The sequence below is a fragment of the Salmo trutta genome, chromosome 20 (genome assembly GCF_901001165.1).
Source record: "Salmo trutta chromosome 20, fSalTru1.1, whole genome shotgun sequence".
Lineage (NCBI taxonomy): Eukaryota > Metazoa > Chordata > Actinopteri > Salmoniformes > Salmonidae > Salmo > Salmo trutta.
The window spans coordinates 4301631-4326181 of NC_042976.1; the positions used below are offsets into that span (position 1 = coordinate 4301631).

The 24551-nt window shown below is 42.0% G+C and overlaps 1 protein-coding gene across 5 annotated transcripts in view; it reads left to right on the forward strand.

The window, feature by feature from the left end:
- LOC115155442 (myc box-dependent-interacting protein 1) overlaps positions 1-24551 on the forward strand; it is a 47023-nt gene that overhangs the window by 13581 nt on the left and 8891 nt on the right. For 4 of the 5 annotated variants that reach the window (XM_029702059.1, XM_029702061.1, XM_029702063.1 and 1 more), the window contains exons 5-12: positions 3995-4090; positions 4248-4361; positions 4569-4661; positions 8358-8443; positions 15526-15601; positions 15806-15861; positions 16251-16301; positions 17279-17360. In XM_029702059.1, coding sequence (XP_029557919.1) covers positions 3995-4090; positions 4248-4361; positions 4569-4661; positions 8358-8443; positions 15526-15601; positions 15806-15861; positions 16251-16301; positions 17279-17360 — 654 coding nt within the window. The remainder of the gene's footprint in view (positions 1-3994; positions 4091-4247; positions 4362-4568; positions 4662-8357; positions 8444-15525; positions 15602-15805; positions 15862-16250; positions 16302-17278; positions 17361-24551) is intronic. The other variant, XM_029702060.1, reaches the window with a different exon arrangement.

The window sequence follows — 24551 nt, forward strand, 5'->3', positions numbered from 1 at the left end:
TTACTTACAACCTCATGCTAATCACATTAGCCTTCGTAACCGTCCCGCGGGGGTGGGGGACACCTATCCCGTAGAGGTTAAAGCAAAGGGAGCATTTGTAAGAGCTAGGTTCTCCATGCTCTAGGAGATGGATGCTCCCAGCTCTTTCTTCTGGTTGGGAAAGACATAGCGGTGAAGCCGGTATACATTGTCTATGGCTGTCTGATGGGTGGGTGACCTCTGTGGTGGGGACGATGCTGGAGTGGACTGTAGAGTTTTATACTGAGTTGAATAAGGCAGAACTGTGTGATCCAATGTGTGCTCAGGTCTTGTTTGCAGAACTCCCTAAGCTCTCTCTGGCACATGGACATTCCCCTGTTGTCCTATGACCTGGCAGAGGCTGTAAGCCAGATGTCCCCCGGTCGTGCACCTGGGTCGATGGACTCCCAGTGGAGTTTTATTTAAAATGGGAATAATTGGACTGGACTTCTATTGCGTGTTGCGTGAGTGCGTTGGGGTAGGAGACTTGTATAAACTTAAAAACTGGAGGCCTGTGGCATTGCTCTGTGTGGACTACAATATATTTGCCAAGGTCCTTGCTAACAGACTAAACTCCCATCTGTAGTCTATAGTACACAAGGACCGGATATATTGTGTACCAGTTTCTAATGTGAACTTTGGACTGGTCTCTCTAGACCAAGAGAAAGCTTTTGATAGAGTGGATCATGAGTATCTGTTTAATGTGATGTTTGGGTTCGGGGGAAAGGTTTTTGACCTGTGTGAAGATGTTGTTTGCTCGGGTGTCATGTTCGGTCATGGTGAGAAGGGGGCTCAGTAGGCCAGTCTGGGTGATGTGGGGCATTAGCCTGTTGAGGCCAGGGGGCAGGATCTTATCCCGGTATTGGGATTCATTGTCATGTGACCATGGCGGGGAATTCAAAACTGCAAGAGTAATCATTTCAAATAATCAAATAATCAACTATTTTCCTCCATTTGAAAGATATATCTCCTAAATCTAACCACGCTGTCCGATTTTCAGAGGCTTTACGGAGAATGCATAAAGTTAGGTTATGTGAGGAGAGTACATTGACAATAGCTGCGTGTAATGTTTAGCCAAGTCAAAGAAGGGCATCAACAGACAGAAAACTAGCTAGAATTATGCACTTACCTTTGACAATCTGCATCAGATGACACTCATAGGACATTATGTTATACAATACATGCATTTTTAGTTCCATCAAGTTCATATTTATATCCAAAAACAGCATTTACAGTCGCGGTGAAATTCAGAATTTTTTTCGGCTCGAATGCTCCCAGTGAATCTAGCATTACAAATCACGGAATTACTATTCGAAAACATTGGTAAATTATAATATTGTCATTCAAAGAATAATATATTATCATCTCGTAATTGCTACCGAATGGCCAGATCTCAAAATAACTTTACTGGGAAATCACATTTTGCAATAAACTTGGTACTATGCTAACAACAATAAGCTATAAGCTAAGCTAAGCTATACCGTTAGCATTAGCATCATCTAATATCGATAATAACATTCTAAATATCCCCTTACCTTTGATTATCTCCATCAGAAGGCGCTGCCAGAGATCCCAGGTCCAGAACAAATGTGGTTTCTTTTGACAAAGTTCATAATTTATGTCCAAATAGTTAGCGTTCAGTAGGCTCCCACAAAATGAGGTGGGCAGTGTAAAGTCACGCCGAAAAGCTAAAGAAAACCTAGTAAATAATCTATTTACGTTTCTTCAAACATGTCAAACGTTGTTTAGCATTAATCTTTTGGTCCATTTTTAACGTGAAACATCAGTAAACATCAGTAATATTTTCACACAACCTATCAAGTGTCTAGAATAAACGATAATGACAAAGACACTCTTCTCAGATTCATGCGCAGGCGCAAAAAATGAAGTGATGACGTGTCAACTTGTAAGCATTCTAATTCGGTCTGTATTCATCACAGATGCTTCAAACAACTTTCTAAAGATCGTTGACATCTAGTGGAAGCCTTAGGAGTTGCGAACTGAATCCTTTCTCACTGTGGTATCTATAAAACAATGACACTAAATAGTACAGTCACAAAATTCTCATTTTTTTAAATCTATTTTTCACAGGTTTTTGCCTGCAATATGAGTTTTGTTATACTTACAGACACCATTCAAACTGTTTTAGAAAATTCAGAGTGTTTTCTATCCAAATCTGGTAATAATATGCATATCCTAGCTTCTGAGTTGGTGTAGGAGGCAGTTAAAAATGGGCACATATTTTTTTCAAAATTCTCAATACTGCCCCCGTGGCCCGTAGAGGTTAGACAAGGATGCCCTCTATCAGGGAAGTTATATACACTAGCCATTGAGCCTTTTCTAGGCATCCTATGCAGGAGACTGCAGGGAGTGTGTTGACAGGCATAGCAGTGTCGGCGTATGCAGATGACGTTTCTGTGATGGTCAGGGATGGGCAGGATATGGTGTACGAGGGAGTTTCGTCAGCTAAGGTGAACTGGGGCAAGAGCAAAGCTCTGTTATGTGGGGCATAGGGCCCCCCCTCTGCTTCCAGGGGGTTTGCAGGGGCGGCAGGTAGCCTAATGGTTAGAGCATTGAGCCAGTAACAGAAAGGTTGCTGGATCGAGTCCCTGAGCTGACAAGGTAAAAATCTGTCATTCTGCCCCTGAACAAGGCAGTTAACCTGCTGTTCCCCTGGTGCCGAAGATGTGGATGTCGATTATGGCAGCCCCCTGCACCTCTCTGATTCAGAGGGGTTGGGTTAAATGCGGAAGATGCATTCAGTTGTACAACTGACTAGGTATCCCCCTTTCCCAGTGGGGTTGTGAAGGGCTTAACATTTTTGGGGGGTGTACCTGGGCTCGGAGAGGTGCGTCAGGAAGAACTGGGGAGGGGCTGTCACAGGCAATGGTGTCAAGACTGTTGGTGGTGAGGTTTTAATAAAATGAGGATGTATCATTAAAGAAAGACCAGAAGTTTCTCTCTCTCTCTCTCTCTCTGACTGTCCTTTTGATCCCTGCTTTCTTTTGACAGAAGTAGGAACTGTACATATGTGTTGAGTAGGAAAGTTTGGCATCAGACCATGACTTTCATAGCATGCTTCTGGTTCTGGTCTATCTTACCAACAGATTAACATTTTAGCTGCATTAAAGCTCATTCTGGGATTCGATAAACAAAACGGCAGCCCTGCTAATTGAAATTACCATTCAACAGCTTCCCATATCCCAGACTGCAGCTTTAAGTCCTTGGCTCTCCCTCTCCTCTGTTACATCATCCGTTCCCTCCTTCCTGTTCATATCCATTGTGTTCTTCTCAGTAACTACCTATACTTTTGCTATGCTCATCATCTGTTCTCGTCCATTCATTCATGCTTTATTTGTCCTTCATTTTGTCCCTTCCTTGTTCTCCACATCCTTCTCTCTCTAGTGTAAGTAAAGGCTTAGAGAAGAAACAACTTTGAGGTAAATAAATAATTTGTGTTTTACTCACTCAGTGGAAGTGATAGAACTAGGAATTACTATTACGTCGTCAGGAATGTATGTAGCTTCAGGGTTATTTAAGGAGCTGAATGGTCTATACACATTTGAGGTAGGCTGCCATTCAGCTGTACTGCTTTGAGGTAGGCTGCCATTCAGCTGTACTGCTTTGAGGTAGGCTGCCATTCAGTTGTACTACTTTGAGGTAGGCTGCCATTCAGCTGTACTGCTTTGAGGTAGGCTGCCATTCAGTTGTACTACTTTGAGGTAGGCTGCCATTCAGCTGTACTGCTTTGAGGTAGGCTGCCATTCAGTTGTACTACTTTGAGGTAGGCTGCCATTCAGCTGTACTACCATATTATGTTTATGTTGTAGCTAGTTAGGTTATGTGTCTGTCCTCTGTACAGGTAAAGAGATGTGTGTGTTCGTGCGTGCGTTCGTCCGTCCGTCTGTGAGTGTGTAAGTCTCGTCCATGTGCGTGAAGGTGTAATTTAATGTTGACTTCCTTGTTTCGGTTGCAGGACACAGATGTTCTGTGGACTGACTTCCATCAGAAGTTGGTGGATAATGCTTTGATATCTATGGACACATATCTTGGACAGTTCCCTGATATTAAGGTATGATAATATCTTTGACAGTTCCCTGATCTTAAGGTAGTTTCCTCATCGTCGTGCTACCTTCCTGATGATTAGCTTCGATTCGTATACAGTATGCTGCCTATCAAACTGCTTTCATCACTTGTGTGTGATGAGGCGTGCTCTTCTTCTTCTTCAGTCTCGTATTGCAAAGCGTGACAGGAAGCTTGTGGACTACGACAGCGCCAGACACAACCACTCTTCTACCAATAAGGGGAAGAAAGGAAAGGACGGGGGCATCAAGATCACCAAGGTAACAGGACTTCTCCCAGCACTGGATATGTGGCCCTTTTAATTCTGCGTAATTCTGCAATTAATATCAATTTGTTGTCTCTGTATGCCAGTAATTTACACTGAACTAAATACGTGTATATCTGTTGAAAATACTGTCTCTCTCTCTTTCTCTCCCTCTCTCTCTTTCTCTCCATCTCTTCATCTTTTCATCTCTTCCCACCTCCAGCCAGCATCTCTGTTGGAAAGGGCCACACCAGTTTGGGCTCAGGGCATCCTGTCAGCCCACAACATTGCTCAGAGTAACCTCTCCAGGAACCAGGTGGGTCCATCACCTCTCTCAGCCACCCTGTTGACTACTGCTGTCATTGGGACTCAACACTATTTTAGTCTGTAGACTGCCTACAATAGCTTTAGACCTTTAGAAAGAGCTTCCATTTTACACCGTTTCTTTCCCAGACACAAAACCTTTTTCTTCAGACAAGGGAGTTATGGTTTGCTATGTGTGACCGACCCGGCTCAAATCAGTCTTATGTAGCAAAAATTGAAATTGTGTTTTTGGATGAAAGTAGAGACTCAGAGCTACAAAATGGTGTATGATACACTACAGTTGAGGAACAATGGGAAAGTAATTCTGCTTTGAATGTTGATTAACGTGTAAACTCACTTTTGAGAAAATGGCCTTTGAATGTTTTGGTACCTACTGGAGAGCCCTTCTATGTCTACACCCATTCAGCATCATTCACACCCTCTTAATCTTTAGCCCCACCCGTTTCTTTAAGGGTTGATCTGAGCGTTCTGTCCTAACAGCAGTCAAGCACCTAAGCTAACTGGCTAACATTGGCTAACTTGCTAGATACTTCCAGACACAAATGAGAGAACAGCTCACTGAACATTACTCGCCCTAGCAGAGCTGGTTAGGCTGTTATGTTATCCAGACTCCAGAGCGTTGGTGACTGCAACTGTGCTGTCAGTTCATCCGTTTGTAAATTCAGAGTGTTATGCATTCAGAGAGCACACTGGACGCTCTGGCCGATGAGTAGGGTTGATACGAATGTTCTGACCTCACAACAGCAGTCAAGCACCCAAGCTAATTGGCTAACATTGGGCTAGCTTGCTAGCTATTTCCAGACACATAATGAGAGAACACCCCAATCTGACCACTTTACTCGCCCGAGCAGAGCTAGCTAGGCTGTTTTCATGTTATCCAGAGCGTTGGTGACTGTAACTGTGCTCCTGGCAACAATTTAATTACGCTTTTTTACCGATGTTTACTGACACCGGCCATATTCAACGTGTGTTGAGCGTTCGTAAATTCATCAGTTATTCTGGTCTCTGGCACACTCAGACGAGAGTGCTCTGAAATCGGAGTAGATGGCCAGGCTGAATTTACGAACGCACCCGAAATGGTTACTTGCATAGTGGAGTATTTTGTTAAGACATGTAGCTAGCTAGCTAGGTAAACAATGAACCATAATCCCAACTCATAACATTACTACCCTGCATGAATCTGCAGGTAGCTAGCCAACCAGGTTCAATGTTAGCTAGCTAACATTAGGCTATAGCTAGTCAAGCAAATGGCTCTGAGATACAAATAATAAGATCATACACATAACGTTAGCTAGCGAGCCAGCCAGCTAACTTTGGCTAGCTAGCTAACAGTACACTGAAATGAAACCACTTTCTGTCAAAATTAGAAACGTGTAATATCTGAAAATGTTGCTAGCTACATTAAATGAGAGACAGAGTCACTTGAAACACATATGAATGCATTTGCACTCACTTACATATCATGTGGAAAACAGTAGTTGGCAAGTAGTTAGCCTGTAGTTGACCAGTAGTAGGCCAGTAGTTGGCTAGTAGTTGGCCAGTAGTTGGCCAGTAGTTGGCCAGTAGTTGGCCAGTAGTAGGCCAGTAGTAGGCCAGTAGTTGGCTAGTAGTTGGCCAGTAGTAGGCCAGTAGTTGGCTGGTAGTTGGCCAGTAGTAGGCCAGTAGTTGGCTAGTAGTTGGCCAGTAGTTGGCCAGTAGTTGGCTAGTAGTTGGCCAGTAGTAGGCCAGTAGTAGGCCAGTAGTAGGCCAGTAGTTGGCCAGTAGTAGCCCAGTAGTAGGCCAGTAGTTGGCTAGTAGTTGGCCAGTAGTAGGCCAGTAGTTGGCTGGTAGTTGGCCTGTAGTTGGCCAGTAGTAGGCCAGTAGTTGGCTAGTAGTTGGCCAGTAGTTGGCCAGTAGTTGGCTAGTAGTTGGCCAGTAGTAGGCCAGTAGTAGGCCAGTAGTAGGCCAGTAGTAGGCCAGTAGTTGGCCAGTAGTTGGCCCGTAGTAGGCCAGTAGCTGGCCAGTAGTAGGCCAGTAGTAGGCCAGTAGTTGGCCAGTAGTTGGCCAGTAGTTGGCCAGTAGTTAGCCATTGGTTGGCCAGTGGTTGGCTAGTAGTAGGCCAGCAGTTGGCCAGCAGTTGGCCAGTAGTTAGCCATTGGTTGGCCAGTGGTTGGCTAGTAGTTCGCCAGTAGTTGGCTAGTAGTTGAACAATAGTTGGCCAGTAGTTGGCCAGTAGTTGGTCAGTAGTTGGCCAGTAGTTGCGCAGTAGGTGGCCCATAGTTGGCCAGTAGTTGTCCAGTAGTTGTCCAGTAGTTGTCTAGTAGTTGGCCAGTAGTTGCGCAGTAGTTGTCCAGTAGTTGTCCAGTAGTTGGCCAGTAGTTGGCCAGTAGTTGGCCAGTAGTTGCCAGTAGTTGTCCAGTAGTAGGCCAGTAGTTGGCTAGTAGTTCGCCAGTAGTTGGCCAGTAGTTGGCCAGTAGTTAGCCAGTAGTTGTCTAGTAGTTGGCCAGTAGTTGGCTAGTAGTTGGCCAGCAGTTGGCTAGTAGTTGAACAGTAGTAGGCCAGTAGTTGGCCAGTAGTAGGCCAGTAGTAGGCCAGTAGTAGGCCAGTAGTTGGCCAGTAGTTGTCCAGTAGTTGGCCAGTAGTTGTCCAGTAGCTGGCCAGTAGTTGGCCAGTAGTTGTCCAGTAGTTGTCTAGTAGTTGGCCAGTAGTTGGCCAGTAGTTGGCCAGTAGTTGGCCAGTAGTTGTCTAGTAGTTGGCCAGTAGTTGTCTAGTAGTTGGCCAGCAGTTGGCTAGTAGTTGAACAGTAGTAGGCCAGTAGTTGGCCAGTAGTAGGCCAGTAGTAGGCCAGTAGTTGGCCAGTAGTTGTCCAGTAGTTGTCCAGTAGTTGGCCAGTAGTTGTCCAGTAGTTGTCCAGTAGTTGTCCAGTAGTTGTCTAGTAGTTGGCCAGTAGTTGTCCAGTAGTTGGCCAGTAGTTGGCCAGTAGTTGTCCAGTAGTTGGCCAGTAGTTGGCCAGTAGTTGTCTAGTAGTTGTCCAGTAGTTGTCTAGTAGTTGGCCAGTAGTTGGCCAGTAGTTGTCTAGTAGTTGTCCAGTAGTTGGCCAGTAGTTGTCTAGTAGTTGGCCAGTAGTTGGCCGGTAGTTGTCTAGTAGTTGGCCAGTAGTTGGCTAGTAGTTCACCAGTAGTTCACCAGTAGTTGTCCAGTAGTTGGCCAGTAGTTGGCCAGTAGTTGGCCAGTAGTTGTCTAGTAGTTGGCTAGTAGTTGAACATTAGTTGGCCAGTAGTTGGCCATTGGTTGGCCAGTGGTTGGCTAGTAGTTCACCAGTAGTTCACCAGTAGTTGTCCAGTAGTTGGCCAGTAGTTGGCCATTGGTTGGCCAGTGGTTGGCTAGTAGTTCACCAGTAGTTCACCAGTAGTTGTCCAGTTGGTGTCCAGTAGTTGGCCAGTAATTGTCTAGTAGTTGGCCAGTAGTTGGCCAGAAGTTGGCCAGTACTTAGCCAGTATTTAGCCAGTAGTTGGCCAATAGTTGGCTAGTAGTTGGTTAGTAGGTGGCTAGTAGGTGGATAGTAGGTGGCTAGTAGTTGGATGGTTTACTGGTTTATTGAATTATATAGTGTAATGGAATGGTAAGTGATAAATAAGGATCATCTGTGCCTTGTGACAGATATTGTGTTTGTGTGTGTCTGTGCTGTGTGTGTGTGTGTGTGTGTCAGGCGGAGGACGAGTTGGAGAGAGCTCAGAAGGTGTTTGAGGAGATTAATGAAGATCTGCAGGAGGAACTGCCCTCACTATGGAACAGGTACATCTGGAATGGAACAGGTACATCTCACTATGGAACAGGTAGATCTGGAATGGAACAGGTACATCTCACTATGGAACAGGTAGATCTGGAATGGAACAGGTACATCTGGAATGGAACAGGTAGATCTGGAATGGAACAGACACATCTCACTATGGAACAGGTAGATCTGGAATGGAACAGGTACATCTCACTATGGAACAGGTAGATCTGGAATGGAACAGGTACATCTGGAATGGAACAGGTACATCTGGAATGGAACAGGTACATCTGGAATGGAACAGTTACATCTGGAATGGAACAGGTAGATCTCACTATGGAACAGCTACATATGGAATGGAACAGGTACATCTGGAATGGAACAGGTACATCTGGAATGGAACAGGTACATCTGGAATGGAACAGGTAGATCTGGAATGGAACAGGTAGATCTGGAATGGAACAGGTACGTCTGGAATGGAACAGGTACATCTCACTATGGAACAGGTACATCTGGAATGGAACAGGTACGTCTGGAATGGAACAGGTACATCTGGAATGGAACAGGTAGATCTCACTATGGAACAGGTACATCTGGAATGGAACAGGTACATCTGGAATGGAACAGGTACATCTCACTATGGAACAGGTCGATCTGGAATGGAACAGGTACATCTGGAATGGAACAGGTAAATCTTACTATAGAACAGGTACATCTGGAATGGAACAGGTAGATCTGGAATGGAACAGGTACATCTGGAATGGAACAGGTACATCTTGAATGGAACAGGTACATCTTGAATGGAACAGGTACATCTGGAATGGAACAGGTAGATCTCACTATGGAACAGGTACATCTGGAATGGAACAGGTAGATCTGGAATGGAACAGGTAGATCTCACTATGGAACATGTACATCTGGAATGGAACAGGTACATCTGGAATGGAACAGGTACGTCTGGAATGGAACAGGTACATCTCACTATGGAACAGGTCAATCTGGAATGGAACAGGTACATCTGGAATGGAACAGGTAAATCTTACTATAGAACAGGTAGATCTGGAATGGAACAGGTACATCTGGAATGGAAGAGGTACATCTGGAATGGAACAGGTACATCTGGAATGGAACAGGTAGATCTGGAATGGAACAGGTATATCTCACTATGGAACAGGTACATCTGGAATGGAACAGGTACATCTGGAATGGAACAGGTACATCTGGAATGGAACAGGTACATCTTGAATGGAACAGGTACATCTGGAATGGAACAGGTAGATCTGGAATGGAACAGGTACATCTGGAATGGAACAGGTAGATCTGGAATGGAACAGGTACATCTGGAATGGAACAGGTACATCTGGAATGGAAAAGGTAGATCTGGAATGGAACAGGTATATCTCACTATGGAACAGGTACATATGGAATGGAACAGGTACATCTGGAATGGAACAGGTACATCTCACTATGGAAAGGTACATCTGGAATGGAACAGGTACATCCGAAATGGAACAGGTAGATCTCACTATGGAACAGGTACATCTGGAATGGAACAGGTACATCTCACTATGGAACAGGTAGATCTGGAATGGAACAGGTACATCTGGAATGGAACAGGTACATCTCACTATGGAACAGGTATATCTGGAATGGAACAGGTAGATCTCACTATGGAACAGGTAGATCTGGAATGGAACAGGTACATCTCACTATGGAACAGGTACATCTGGAATGGAACAGGTACATCTCACTATGGAACAGGTATATCTGGAATGGAACAGGTAGATCTCACTATGGAACAGGTAGATCTGGAATGGAACAGGTACATCTCACTATGGAACAGGTAGATCTGGAATGGAACAGGTACATCTGGAATGGAACAGGTACATCTCACTATGGAACAGGTACATCTGGAATGGAACAGGTACATCTGGAATGGAACAGGTACATCTGGAATGGAACAGGTACATCTCACTATGGAACAGGTACATCTGGAATGGAACAGGTAGATCTGGAATGGAACAGGTACATCTGGAATGGAACAGGTACATATCACTATGGAACAGGTACATCTGGAATGGAACAGGTAGATCTGGAATGGAACAGGTAGATCTGGAATGGAACAGGTACATCTGGAATGGAACAGGTACATCTCACTATGGAACAGGTACATCTGGAATGGAACAGGTACATCTGGAATGGAACAGGTACATCTGGAATGGAACAGGTACATCTCACTATGGAACAGGTACATCTGGAATGGAACAGGTACATCTGGAATGGAACAGGTACATCTGGAATGGAACATGTACATCTGGAATGGAACAGGTAGATCTGGAATGGAACAGGTACATCTGGAATGGAACAGGTACATCTGGAATGGAACAGGTACATCTCACTATGGAACAGGTACATCTGGAATGGAACAGGTAGATCTGGAATGGAACAGGTACGTCTGGAATGGAACAGGTACATCTGGAATGGAACAGGTACATCTTGAATGGAACAGGTACATCTGGAATGGAACAGGTACATCTGGAATGGAACAGGTACATCTCACTATGGAACAGGTACATCTGGAATGGAACAGGTAGATCTGGAATGGAAGAGGTAGATCTGGAATGGAACAGGTAGATCTGGAATGGAACAGGTACATCTGGAATGGAACAGGTAGATCTCACTATGGAACAGGTACATCTGGAATGGAACAGGTACATCTGGAATGGAACAGGTAGATCTGGAATGGAACAGGTACATCTGGAATGGAACAGGTACATCTGGAATGGAACAGGTACATCTGGAATGGAACAGGTACATCTCACTATGGAACAGGTACATCTCACTATGGAACAGGTAGATCTGGAATGGAACAGGTACATCTGGAATGGAACAGGTACATCTGGAATGGAACAGGTACATCTGGAATGGAACAGGTAGATCTCATTATGGAACAGGTACATCTGGAATGGAACAGGTACATCTGGAATGGAACATGTACATCTGGAATGGAACAGGTAGATCTGGAATGGAACAGGTACATCTGGAATGGAACAGGTACATCTGGAATGGAACAGGTACATCTGGAATGGAACAGGTACATCTCACTATGGAACAGGTACATCTGGAATGGAACAGGTAGATCTGGAATGGAACAGGTAGATCTGGAATGGAACAGGTACATCTGGAATGGAACAGGTACATCTGGAATGGAACAGGTACATCTGGAATGGAACAGGTACATCTGGAATGGAACAGGTACATCTCACTATGGAACAGGTACATCTGGAATGGAACAGGTACATCTGGAATGGAACAGGTACATCTGGAATGGAACAGGTACATCTGGAATGGAACAGGTACATCTCACTATGGAACAGGTACATCTGGAATGGAACAGGTAGATCTGGAATGGAACAGGTACATCTGGAATGGAACAGGTACATATCACTATGGAACAGGTACATCTGGAATGGAACAGGTAGATCTGGAATGGAACAGGTAGATCTGGAATGGAACAGGTACATCTGGAATGGAACAGGTACATCTCACTATGGAACAGGTACATCTGGAATGGAACAGGTACATCTGGAATGGAACAGGTACATCTGGAATGGAACAGGTAGATCTGGAATGGAACAGGTACATCTGGAATGGAACAGGTACATCTGGAATGGAACAGGTACATCTGGAATGGAACAGGTACATCTGGAATGGAACAGGTACATCTGGAATGGAACAGGTACATCCGGAATGGAACAGGTACATCTGGAATGGAACAGGTACATCTGGAATGGAACAGGTACATCTCGCTATGGAACAGGTACATCTGGAATGGAACAGGTACATCTGGAATGGAACAGGTAGATCTGGAATGGAACAGGTACATTTGGAATGGAGCAGGTACATCTGGAATGGAACAGGTACATCTGGAATGGAACAGGTACATCTCACTATGGAACAGGTACATCTCACTATGGAACAGGTACATCTGGAATGGAACAGGTACGTCTGGAATGGAACAGGTACATCTGGAATGGAACAGGTACATCTCACTATGGAACAGGTACATCAGGAATGGAACAGGTAGATCTGGAATGGAAGAGGTAGATCTGGAATGGAACAGGTAGATCTGGAATGGAACAGGTACATCTGGAATGGAACAGGTACATCTGGAATGGAACAGGTAGATCTCATTATGGAACAGGTACATCTGGAATGGAACAGGTACATCTGGAATGGAACAGGTACATCTGGAATGGAACAGGTAGATCTGGAATGGAACAGGTACATCTGGAATGGAACAGGTACATCTGGAATGGAACAGGTAGATCTGGAATGGAACAGGTACATCTGGAATGGAACAGGTACATCTGGAATGGAACAGGTACATCTGGAATGGAACAGGTACATCTCACTATGGAACAGGTACATCTGGAATGGAACAGGTACATCTGGAATGGAACAGGTACATCTGGAATGGAACAGGTACATCTCACTATGGAACAGGTACATCTGGAATGGAACAGGTAGATCTGGAATGGAACAGGTACGTCTGGAATGGAACAGGTACATCTGGAATGGAACAGGTACATCTGGAATGGAACAGGTACATCTGGAATGGAACAGGTACATCTGGAATGGAACAGGTACATCTCACTATGGAACAGGTACATCTGGAATGGAACAGGTAGATATGGAATGGAAGAGGTAGATCTGGAATGGAACAGGTAGATCTGGAATGGAACAGGTACATCTGGAATGGAACAGGTAGATCTCACTATGGAACAGGTACATCTGGAATGGAACAGGTACATCTGGAATGGAACAGGTAGATCTGGAATGGAACAGGTACATCTGGAATGGAACAGGTACATCTGGAATGGAACAGGTACATCTGGAATGGAACAGGTACATCTGGAATGGAACAGGTACATCTCACTATGGAACAGGTACATCTCACTATGGAACAGGTAGATCTGGAATGGAACAGGTACATCTGGAATGGAACAGGTACATCTGGAATGGAACAGGTAGATCTCATTATGGAACAGGTACATCTGGAATGGAACAGGTACATCTGGAATGGAACATGTACATCTGGAATGGAACAGGTAGATCTGGAATGGAACAGGTACATCTGGAATGGAACAGGTACATCTGGAATGGAACAGGTACATCTGGAATGGAACAGGTACATCTCACTATGGAACAGGTACATCTGGAATGGAACAGGTAGATCTGGAATGGAACAGGTACGTCTGGAATGGAACAGGTACATCTGGAATGGAACAGGTACATCTGGAATTGAACAGGTACATCTGGAATGGAACAGGTACATCTGGAATGGAACAGGTACATCTCACTATGGAACAGGTACATCTGGAATGGAACAGGTACATCTGGAATGGAACAGGTACATCTGGAATGGAACAGGTACATCTGGAATGGAACAGGTACATCTGGAATGGAACAGGTACATCTGGAATGGAACAGGTACATCTCACTATGGAACAGGTACATCTGGAATGGAACAGGTAGATCTGGAATGGAAGAGGTAGATCTGGAATGGAACAGGTAGATCTGGAATGGAACAGGTACATCTGGAATGGAACAGGTAGATCTCACTATGGAACAGGTACATCTGGAATGGAACAGGTAGATCTGGAATGGAACAGGTAGATCTGGAATGGAACAGGTAGATCTGGAATGGAACAGGTACATCTCACTATGGAACAGGTACATCTGGAATGGAACAGGTAGATCTGGAATGGAACAGGTACATCTGGAATGGAACAGGTACATCTGGAATGGAACAGGTACATCTCACTATGGAACAGGTACATCTGGAATGGAACAGGTACATCTCACTATGGAACAGGTACATCTGGAATGGAACAGGTAGATCTGGAATGGAACAGGTAGATCTGGAATGGAACAGGTACATCTGGAATGGAACAGGTACATCTGGAATGGAACAGGTACATCTGGAATGGAACAGGTACATCTCACTATGGAACAGGTACATCTCACTATGGAACAGGAACATCTCACTATGGAACAGGTACATCTGGAATGGAACAGGTACATCTCACTATGGAACAGGTACATCTGGAATAGAACAGGTACATCTGGAATGGAACAGGTACATCTGGAATGGAACAGGTACATCTGGAATGGAACAGGTACATCTCGCTATGGAACAGGTACATCTGGAATGGAACAGGTACATCTGGAATGGAACAGGTACATCTGGAATGGAACAGGTACATCTGGAATGGAACAGGTACATCTGGAATGGAACAGGTACATCTCGCTATGGAACAGGTACATCTGGAATGGAACAGGTACATCTGGAATGGAACAGGTAGATCTGGAATGGAACAGGTACATATGGAATGGAGCAGGTACATCTCGAATGGAACAGGTAGATCTGGAATGGAACAGGTACATCTCACTATGGAACAGGTAGATCTGGAATGAAACAGGTAGATCTGGAATGGAACAGGTAGATCTGGAATGGAACAGGTACATCTGGAATGGAACAGGTACATCTGGAATGGAACAGGTACATCTGGAATGGTACAGGTACATCTGGAATGGAGCAGGTACATCTCACTATGGAACAGGTACATCTGGAATGGAACAGGTACATCTGGAATGGAACAGGTACATCTGGAATGGAACAGGTAGATCTGAAATGGAACAGGTACATCTGGAATGGAGCAGGTACATCTCACTATGGAACAGGTACATCTGGAATGGAACAGGTACATCTGGAATGGAACAGGTAGATCTGAAATGGAACAGGTACATCTGGAATGGAGCAGGTACATCTCACTATGGAACAGGTAAATCTGGAATGGAACAGGTACATCTGGAATGGAACAGGTACATTTGGAATGGAAGAAAAAGGAAAATGATGTATTTGTTGCATTCCAAAGGGTGAATCATAGTACAGACAATACTAGCTATGCACTAACACATCACACACAAGGTTTATAATAATAAATTGTTAAATCTCTCATATAACCCTTTTCTCTCTCTCTCTCTCACTCTTTCTTCGCTGTGTCCATCTCCGTCCTCTCTCTCTCTGTCTCCATAGTCGAGTTGGTTTCTACGTTAGCACCTTCCAGAGTATGGCTGGCTTTGAGGAGAAGTTCCACAAGGAGATGGGGAAGGTGAGTCTGATGACTTGATGTTGGTGTAACCAACAAGTCCATGAATTAATATGGATACCTTGTTTTCTTTCTCTCACTTCTCTACTTCTCTCTATCATCTCTCTCGATCTATTTCATCTCTCTCTCTCATCTCTCTCTCGATCTATCTATCTCCCGCCCTCTCACTGTCTCTCTCTCTCTGTCTCTCATTCACACCGTATGCAGCTCGACCAGAGTCTGTACGATATTCTTGTCAAACTGGAGAAACAGGACATGTCTGGGTGAGTTTCTGTCATTGTATTACATAGTATACCTTTCCTTGTATATAATATATGATGAGAATATGATATATTATAAATGTCCTCTGTTATCACTGGGAACCAGGGTTGGGCTCAATTCCATTCCAATTCAGTAAATGCAACAAGTAAACTGAACAATTGTATTCAAATTTTGCTCATGAATTCACTGAATTTAAAAGGAATGGACCCCACCCCTGCAGTGGATACCAGCTATTAAACATATGGCCAGTACAAAGTCTTCAGATTACAGCTGGTCAACAAAGCTTGGTTGGATAAACAACACAATTACAATGCAATATAATGTTATTATTCGTTATGGGGAAATGTAGTGAATTTTGTCTAGATTAAATGAATGCCCACCACCCCTACAGAAAGGCAACAGGTAACAGCGGTGCACGGACGTCTCTGCGAGCTCAGAGGAGGTAACCAAGGCAGAAGCCCTGTCTGACTAAACTAATGTGTTTGTCTGTGCTCTGTCTCTGGTTCAGTGTCTGAGATCAGTGCTGCTTGGCTGGTTGTTACTGTTATTCACATGGTTAACAGAGAGACTTTAGAGTCCCAAATCCGCTACTCAAGTTCCCCCGTTCCACATCTTGTTTGTGCCATCATGCCAACTCCAAACATGGCATGACAATGAGTGACAAGGAGGTTGGCATGATGGCACAAACAGACTCAGGCTACCCCTGTTTCACTCATTTGATGTATTCCAGAACTAGCACAAATGATTCGACTAACGAAGGGCTTTGGTGATTTTAGTTGAACAGTTGAATCAGGTTGGCTTGTACTAGAATACGTCAAATAAGTGGAACTGGCTGAGGTAACCTCGTCCCGAGGCTCAACTGCTTTTGACAGAGTGCTATGACAGAGCCTGGTTGGTGGAGGAGATGCTTTAGAGTATCTGCAGTTGTATAGAATGTCAGTCTGCCTTCACTGTTCGCTATGACATAATGGGCACGTTCTGTTCTGTACTGTACAATGGGATCAGATATCTCTCCTGTCTTTCCCTTCTCTACATCTCTCTCTCTATTATTGTTCCTCTCTCGCTCTCTCTCATTCCTGTCTGTCTGTCTGTCTGTCTGTCTGTCTGTCTGTCTGTCTGTCTGTCTGTCTGTCTGTCTGTCTGTCTGTCTGTCTGTCTGTCTGTCTGTCTGTCTGTCTGTCTGTCTCTCTCTCTCTCTCTCTCCATTGTCCTCTCTCTCTCACCTACCCTCTCTCTGTCTCTCTCTCTCTCTCTCTCTATCTCTCTCTCTCTCTCTCTCTCTCTCTCTCTCTCTCTCTCTCTCTCTCTCTCTCTCTCCCTGTCTCTCTGTCTCCCTGTCTCCCTGTCTCTCTGTCTCTCTCTCTGTCTCTGTCTCTCTGTCTCTCTGTCTCTGTCTACTTTCTTCCCCCTCCCCTCTAGTGAGCTCCCCAGAGGAGCAGATCCAGCCAATCACACTCTGAGTCCAGGCGGACCTCCACCCATCCCTAAGTCCCCCTCCAAGGTACTGTAGTACACAGACACACTCACAGACACACACACACACACACAAACACAGGGGCAGGAATATCATTGCCTAATAGAGAAGCATGTCTGTTCTATGAAATATATTCCCAAAAAAATGTATTCCTAAATAAATGTATTACCAAATAAATATATTCTCCAATATTTAATTTTCTCTATTAAACTTTGTGCACTGAACAACAACGATTGTTGCTGACATGCCGATGTTCAGATGAAAGGAATGTAATAGTCTATAATGCTCAGCTCAGACAGCGGTGTGTAGTCTACTGTAATAGTCTATAATGCTCAGCTCAGACAGCGGTGTGTAGTCTACTGTAATAGTCTATAATGCTCAGCTCAGACAGCGGTGTGTAGTCTACTGTAATAGTCTATAATGCTCAGCTCAGACAGCGGTGTGTAGTCTACTGTAATAGTCTATAATGCTCAGCTCAGACAGTGGTGTGTAGTCTACTGTAATAGTCTATAATGCTCAGCTCAGACAGTGGTGTGTAGTCTACTGTAATAGTCTATAATGCTCAGTTCAGACAGCGGTGTGTAGTCTACTGTAATAGTCTGTAATGCTCAGCTCAGACAGCGGTGTGTAGTCTACTGTAGCTGCTGGTAAAGGAATTCAAAGACTCTACTTCATCACTCAGGATGGAACTTTCCCTGTAATAGTGTTATTGTAGACAATAGTTGATCTATGTACCTAGTCCTGTAATGGTGTTATTTATAGACAATAGTTGATCTATGTACCTAGTCCTGTAATGGTGTTATTATAGACAATAGTTGATCTATGTACCTAGTCCTGTAATGGTGTTATTATAGACAATAGTTGATCAATTTACCTAGTCCTGTAATGGTGTTATTATAGACAATAGTTGATCTATGTACCTAGTCCTGTAATGGTGTTATTATAGACAATAGTTGATCAATTTACCTAGTCCTGTAATGGTGTTATTATAGACAATAGTTGATCTATGTACCTAGTCCTGTAATAGTGTTATTATAGACAATAGTTGATCTATGTACCTAGTCCTGTAATGGTGTTATTATAGACAATAGTTGATCTATGTACCTAGTCCTGTAATGGTGTTATTATAGACAATAGTTGATCTATGTACCTAGTCCTGTTAGGGTGTTATTATAGACAATAGTTGATCAATTTACCTAGTCCTGTAATGGTGTTATTATAGACAATAGTTGATCTATGTACCTAGTCCTGTAATGGTGTTATTATAGACAATAGTTGATCTATGTACCTAGTCCTGTAATGGTGTTATTATAGACAATAGTGGATCTATGTACCTAGTCCTGTAATGGTGTTATTATAGACAATAGTTGATCTATTTACCTAGTCCTGTAATGGTGTTATTATAGACAATAGTTGATCTATATACCTAGTCTTGTAACGGTGTTATTATCCTAAACCAGACAACTCCATAGTAGAATAGTTGATCTATTTCTTTTTTTGAGTGAATAATAATTAGTAATTATTTATATATTCATATTTATACTCCAATAATAATTATTAATAGTAAGAGCAATCAGAATGTTGTATCCAATTCGGTAGATGGACAAACCCAATGCTTCAGCCTATATACATGTTCTAGCCACTATGATTCATCAGTTGGGCTACAGGTGATCATGCTTATTGCTAATAATAATAATAACCATATGACCACACAGTGGTGGTCCAATAATATAGACCACACAGTACATGGTCCAATATGTTAAAATCATTTTAACATAATTTTTACCAATATGTTTTTATGGGCTCATTTCTGGAGGTAGAAATTATATTTTAGATGGTGTCAGAGTCACTTTATTTTTCATTTATTTTGGAGTATAATTTTTTTTTTTTTTTTAAGTCAGCAGAACCAAACCGTTCCCCCAAGCAAGGGGACTGGAATTGGTCAAATTCGCACTTTAACAACATGATCCTCTTTATTTATTTATTCTCTTTTTCTCCCCAATTTCGTTGTATCCAATTGGTAGTTACAGGCTTGTCTCATCGCTGCAACTCCAGTACGGACTCGGGAGAGGCGAATGTCGAAGTCCTCCGAAACACGACCCAGCCAAGACGCACTGCTTCTGATCCTCTTTCTTAGATGAAAGGGGAGGTTAACTTGGCCCCAGACAATGGAACTGCGATCGACTTAAGTTTCAATCATGGTTATTTATTTTTTTTCTTTAACCCCTGCACACAGACGCTGTTGCTGAAAGTTTTGGGGGGAGTTTTTCAATGTATTTTAAGGCAAGCACACACATTTTTTATATTAAGAAAGAACAGACAACAGATTTCCACCTCATCTGCAGACATCTCCTGGGAGCAATACTGGCTCCATCTAGTCTGTGACCAACTCTAAGGGAGAGGGGAAAGGGAGATACTGACATGCTCTCATTCAGAATGTTGGTAACGCTTTACAACAAGCTCTCACAGTCCTACTGCAGAATTAGTCGTTTATACACGTTTCTCCAAACGTCAAATTTAGAAGGTTAAGGTTTTTGAATAAATAATTTATTTTGAGTGTTCAGTTAATTTGAGCATTCTGTTAATTTGAGCATTTGGTCATTTGAGCATTCTGTTAAAGTTTCTGGCAATGGTTTTATCTGAGGTAGTAAATATATCTACTCCCAATATTTCAAATGGGAAAAAAATTGATTCCATAACTAGAGATGGAGTCCTCCATTGGGGTCTTGAGAGGCAGTAGGTTTGATGTGCTATGATTAATTTTAGAAATACAAATCAAATCAAAACAAATTGTATATGTCACATGCACAGAATACAACAGGGGTAGAATTTACCCTGAAATGCTTACCTACACAGTAAATGTATCTGAGTAAATTTGACTCAAATTGAATACAATTATACTCTACAAAAGATAACATTTGGTCCCAGTCTAAATAGAGTAAAAATTACTCTTGTTGCAGAGTTCAATTTTCAGAGTTATTTCTACTCTATTCAGTGTTTATATTTAACTCTACAAACTGTAATTTACTCAATTTAGCTTAACATGGAAACAACTCACTCAATATAGAATTCACTCAATATAGAATTTAATATTATCTGTGTACAAGCCCTTAACCACCAATGCAGTTCTAGAAATAGAGTTAAGAAAATATTTACTAAATAAACTAAAGTAAAAAAATCGAATCAATCAAAAATTAACACAATAAATGTACATAACAATAACGAGGCTATATACAAGGGGTACCTGTACCGAGTCAATGTGGAGGGGTACAGGTTAGTCGAAGTAATTTGTGAAGTGACTAAGTGACGTTGAGATGAAACTGAATTTATCTATGATCTTCAATGCGTTTGTGAGTGATTGAGATACATTGTCTAGATATAGTAAAATGTCCTCTGTATATAATGAGATGATGTGATCAGTAGATTTGAGGGAAATCAGTGTTATTTCCTTCGATTGACAAACTGCCTGGGCCAGGGGTTCCATGGATAATAAGAATAGCAAAGGAGAATTTGGATCGCCTTGTCTGCTGCTTTTAGTGATTATGAACGGAGCAGAGCAGATATTGCAAAGGCTGAGGGATTGGCATATTGTAAAGACCAACGCTGGAGTAGAGAATCAGGTATGGGGAGTCATGCATATTCTTAGTACCATTTGAAAGAAAACACTTTGAAGTTTGTGGAAATGTGAATTGAATGTAGGAGAATATAGCACAATAGATCTGGTAGAAGAAAATACAAAGAAAAACCAACCGGTCTTTTTCTACCACCATCTTTGAAATGCAAGAGAAAGGTCATGGTTATAGCCATCACTCTGGTTGTAATTCCGCTAGTGTCCACAAGATGGCAGCAGTGTATGTGCAAAGTTTCAGATGGATAACTTCAAAAATGAGTGAACAACAACACTTTTAGTGTGAAGTCCCCAGGTACATTTGGGCAAATCGTAAAGGAGACATTCACATTCATATTCCATTTTTATGCAAGAATATCGTCAAATCTGTAAACTTGGACTTTGATTTAGCTTTCCAAGTATTAGTAGCCATATTATAATAAGTTCAACATTTGCAAAACCACCAGTTTTCATAACTTCATAATTGGTGCTAATTTGACAAAGATGCAGTTGTTCAAGTGATGGCTGCCCGCGCCATGAAGGTGTCGCTCTCTGACCAAATATGGTGTCCTATAGGATATACTACACCCCTAATGAAATAGTGAAGTCTTGTTACCTTCTAGGATCTCTGAGGAATAGATACGGACGTGATTTGACTCATTCAAACAATGTTTAGGGAGAGATTTACACAGATTCCTTTCTTTGCAAATTGAACGAGTGGAAATACAATATCGATCGTGCATGCTATATGGATCTTTTTAGGATATGAAAAAGGATTTTATCTAACAAAACAACACTTGATGTTATCTCTGGGACCCTTTGGATGATAAATCAGAGCAAGATTTCAGAAAGTAAGTACACATTTCACCTTCAGAGGTGAATTTATCAAACCTATTGCGGTGAAAAATGTGTTTTGTTGTTAGGAGCTCTCCTCAAACAATAGCATGGCATTTTTTGCAGTAATAGCTACTGTAAATTGGACAGTGCAGTTATATAAACAAGAATTTAAGCTTTCAGCCGATATAAGACACTTATTTGTACCGACATTTGTTGTTTCTCTGAAATCTGCGATCTTGACATTTTGCGCTGCATGATTTACAACTGTCCCATTGATGGAATTAATTATTTTAGGATTTACAGTCAGAGGTGTACAGTTCTTTATAGAAGCAGGATAATCTTTGATTGATTAACCTGTGGGACACACTATTCAACAGACAGTGAAATAGCAGGGCGGCAAATTCAAAACAACAAAATCTCATAATTCTAATTTCTCAAACATACAACTATTATATCCCATTTTAAAGATACACTTCTCGTTAATCCAACCATATTGTCCGATTTCAAAAAGGCTTTACGGCAAAAGTATAACATTAGATTATGTTAGGACAGCGCCGAGACAAGAAAAACCACACAGCCATTTTCCAAGCAAGGATAGGTGTCACAAAAAACAGAAATACAGCTAAAATGAATCACTAACCTTTGATGATCTTCATCAGATGGCACTCATAGGACTTCATGTTACACAATACATGTATGTTTTGCTCGATAAAGTTCATATTTATATCCAAAAACCTCATTTTACATTGGCGTGTAATGTTCAGAAATGTATTGCCTCCCAAAACCTCCGGTGAATGAGCACATCAATTTACAGAAATACTCATCATAAACGTTGATAAAATATTCAACAGTTATTCAAAGAATTATAGATACACTTCTCCTTAATGCAATCATTGTGTCAGATTTCAAAAAAGCTTTACGGCGAAAGCAAATTTTGCAATAATCTGAGTACAGCGCTCAGATATCAAAACAAGCCATACAGATACCCGCCATTTTGGAGTCAACAGAAATGACAAAACTGACATTTATAAATATTCACTGACCTTTGATGATCTTCATCAGAATGCACTCCCAGGAATCCCAGGTCCACAATAAATGTTTGTTTTGTTCGATAAAGTCCATAATTTATGTCCAAATACCTCATTTTTGTTAGCGCATCCAGTCCACTACTCCAAATGCAGGAAGCGAATGCAAAATGTCATGACGAAAAGTCTAAAAAAGTTATATTTACGTTCGTAGTAATATTTCAAACGGTGTATAGCATCAATCTTTAGGATGTTTTTAACATAAATCTTCCATAATTTTCCAACCGGACGATTCCAATGTCTTCAAAAAAGAAAAGGAACACAGCTAACTCTCACGTTAGCGCGCCACTGAACTCATGTCATTCTCTCAGTCATCTGACTCCAGGAGCTCTTATCCTCTCCCTATTCACAGTAGAAGCATGAAACAACGTTCTAAAGACTGTTGACATCTAGTGGAAGCCTTAGGAAGTGCAAAATGAACCCTAAGTCACTGAATACTGTATAGGCAATCACTTGAAAAACTACAAACCTCAGATTTCCACACTTCCTGGTTGGATTTTTCTCAGGTTTTTGCCTGCCATATGAGTTCTGTTATACTCACAGACATCATTCAAACAGTTTTAGAAACTTCAGAGTGTTTTCTATCCAAATCTACTAATAATATGCATATCCTACCTTCTGAGCCTGATTAGCAGGCAGTTTACTACGGGCACGCCTTTCATCCGGACGTCAAAATACTGCCCCCTACCCTAGAGAAGTTAATTGGGGTTCTGATAGTAATTCCCCTGTTTCAGATTCAATAGTTGATATATTAGCTAATTGATCATTACTGCGTAGCTTGTTGGCCAGTAAACGACTGGGACGATTACCATGGAGGTAATGGTTGAGTCTTACTCGATGGATTGGCAAATTCTGCTCTCTGTCAAATCAATAAATTAGGTTCTGTCTTGACTTTGGAAAGAGTAATAATTACCTGGTCTGAAGATAATGTTTGTTGATAAAACCTTTGATAGCATCCCATAAAAATCAGAATTTTTATTGATCATTATGAACTTATTTATTTCTATTTCAAATTGATCACAGAAAGTAGGATTTTGTACTAATGAAACGTTGAAATGCCATTTTGTTCAGAAATTTGAAGTTGTCAGTAGTAAGTGTGGTGGTCAGACAAGCTCATATGTCAAATTTCTATTTTCTTGACCTCTTAAAGAAAGTAGAGGTCTAGATAAAAGTATGAAATTTGTGAAAATGTTTTATGCCTGTTTGAGTAGAAAACTGTACTCTTTTTCTTTAGGATTATGTGCTCGCCAGGCATCAATGAGGATGTAATCAGAGAGTATATACTAGAGAGCATTTGGTGTGTGTGTATGGTAGTTGGTCCTTATTAGATTTGTCCTGCATGTCCAAAAAGGCATTCATGCCTGTCCCAATCACCAGATGGAATTCAATGTTCAGAGAATCAAAAAAATGTAGGATCATATTAATTTGGAGTGTACACATTAATAAATGTCCTGGAACATAAGCAATATAATAATAAAGTCCAATGTTCAGCAATAATAATAATAATGTTCCATTTGATGGGGTGTCCTCATCATTGTCTTATGCTGAGGGCAGCATCATAGCCATAGGCTGTGTGATGGTATATGGGATAGCATACCTGAATATAGAGACAGTCAAATTGAGGTTAGCCTAGGTTAGCATAGATCTGGTTAGCCTAGGTTAGCCTAGATCTGGTTAGCCTAGGTTAGT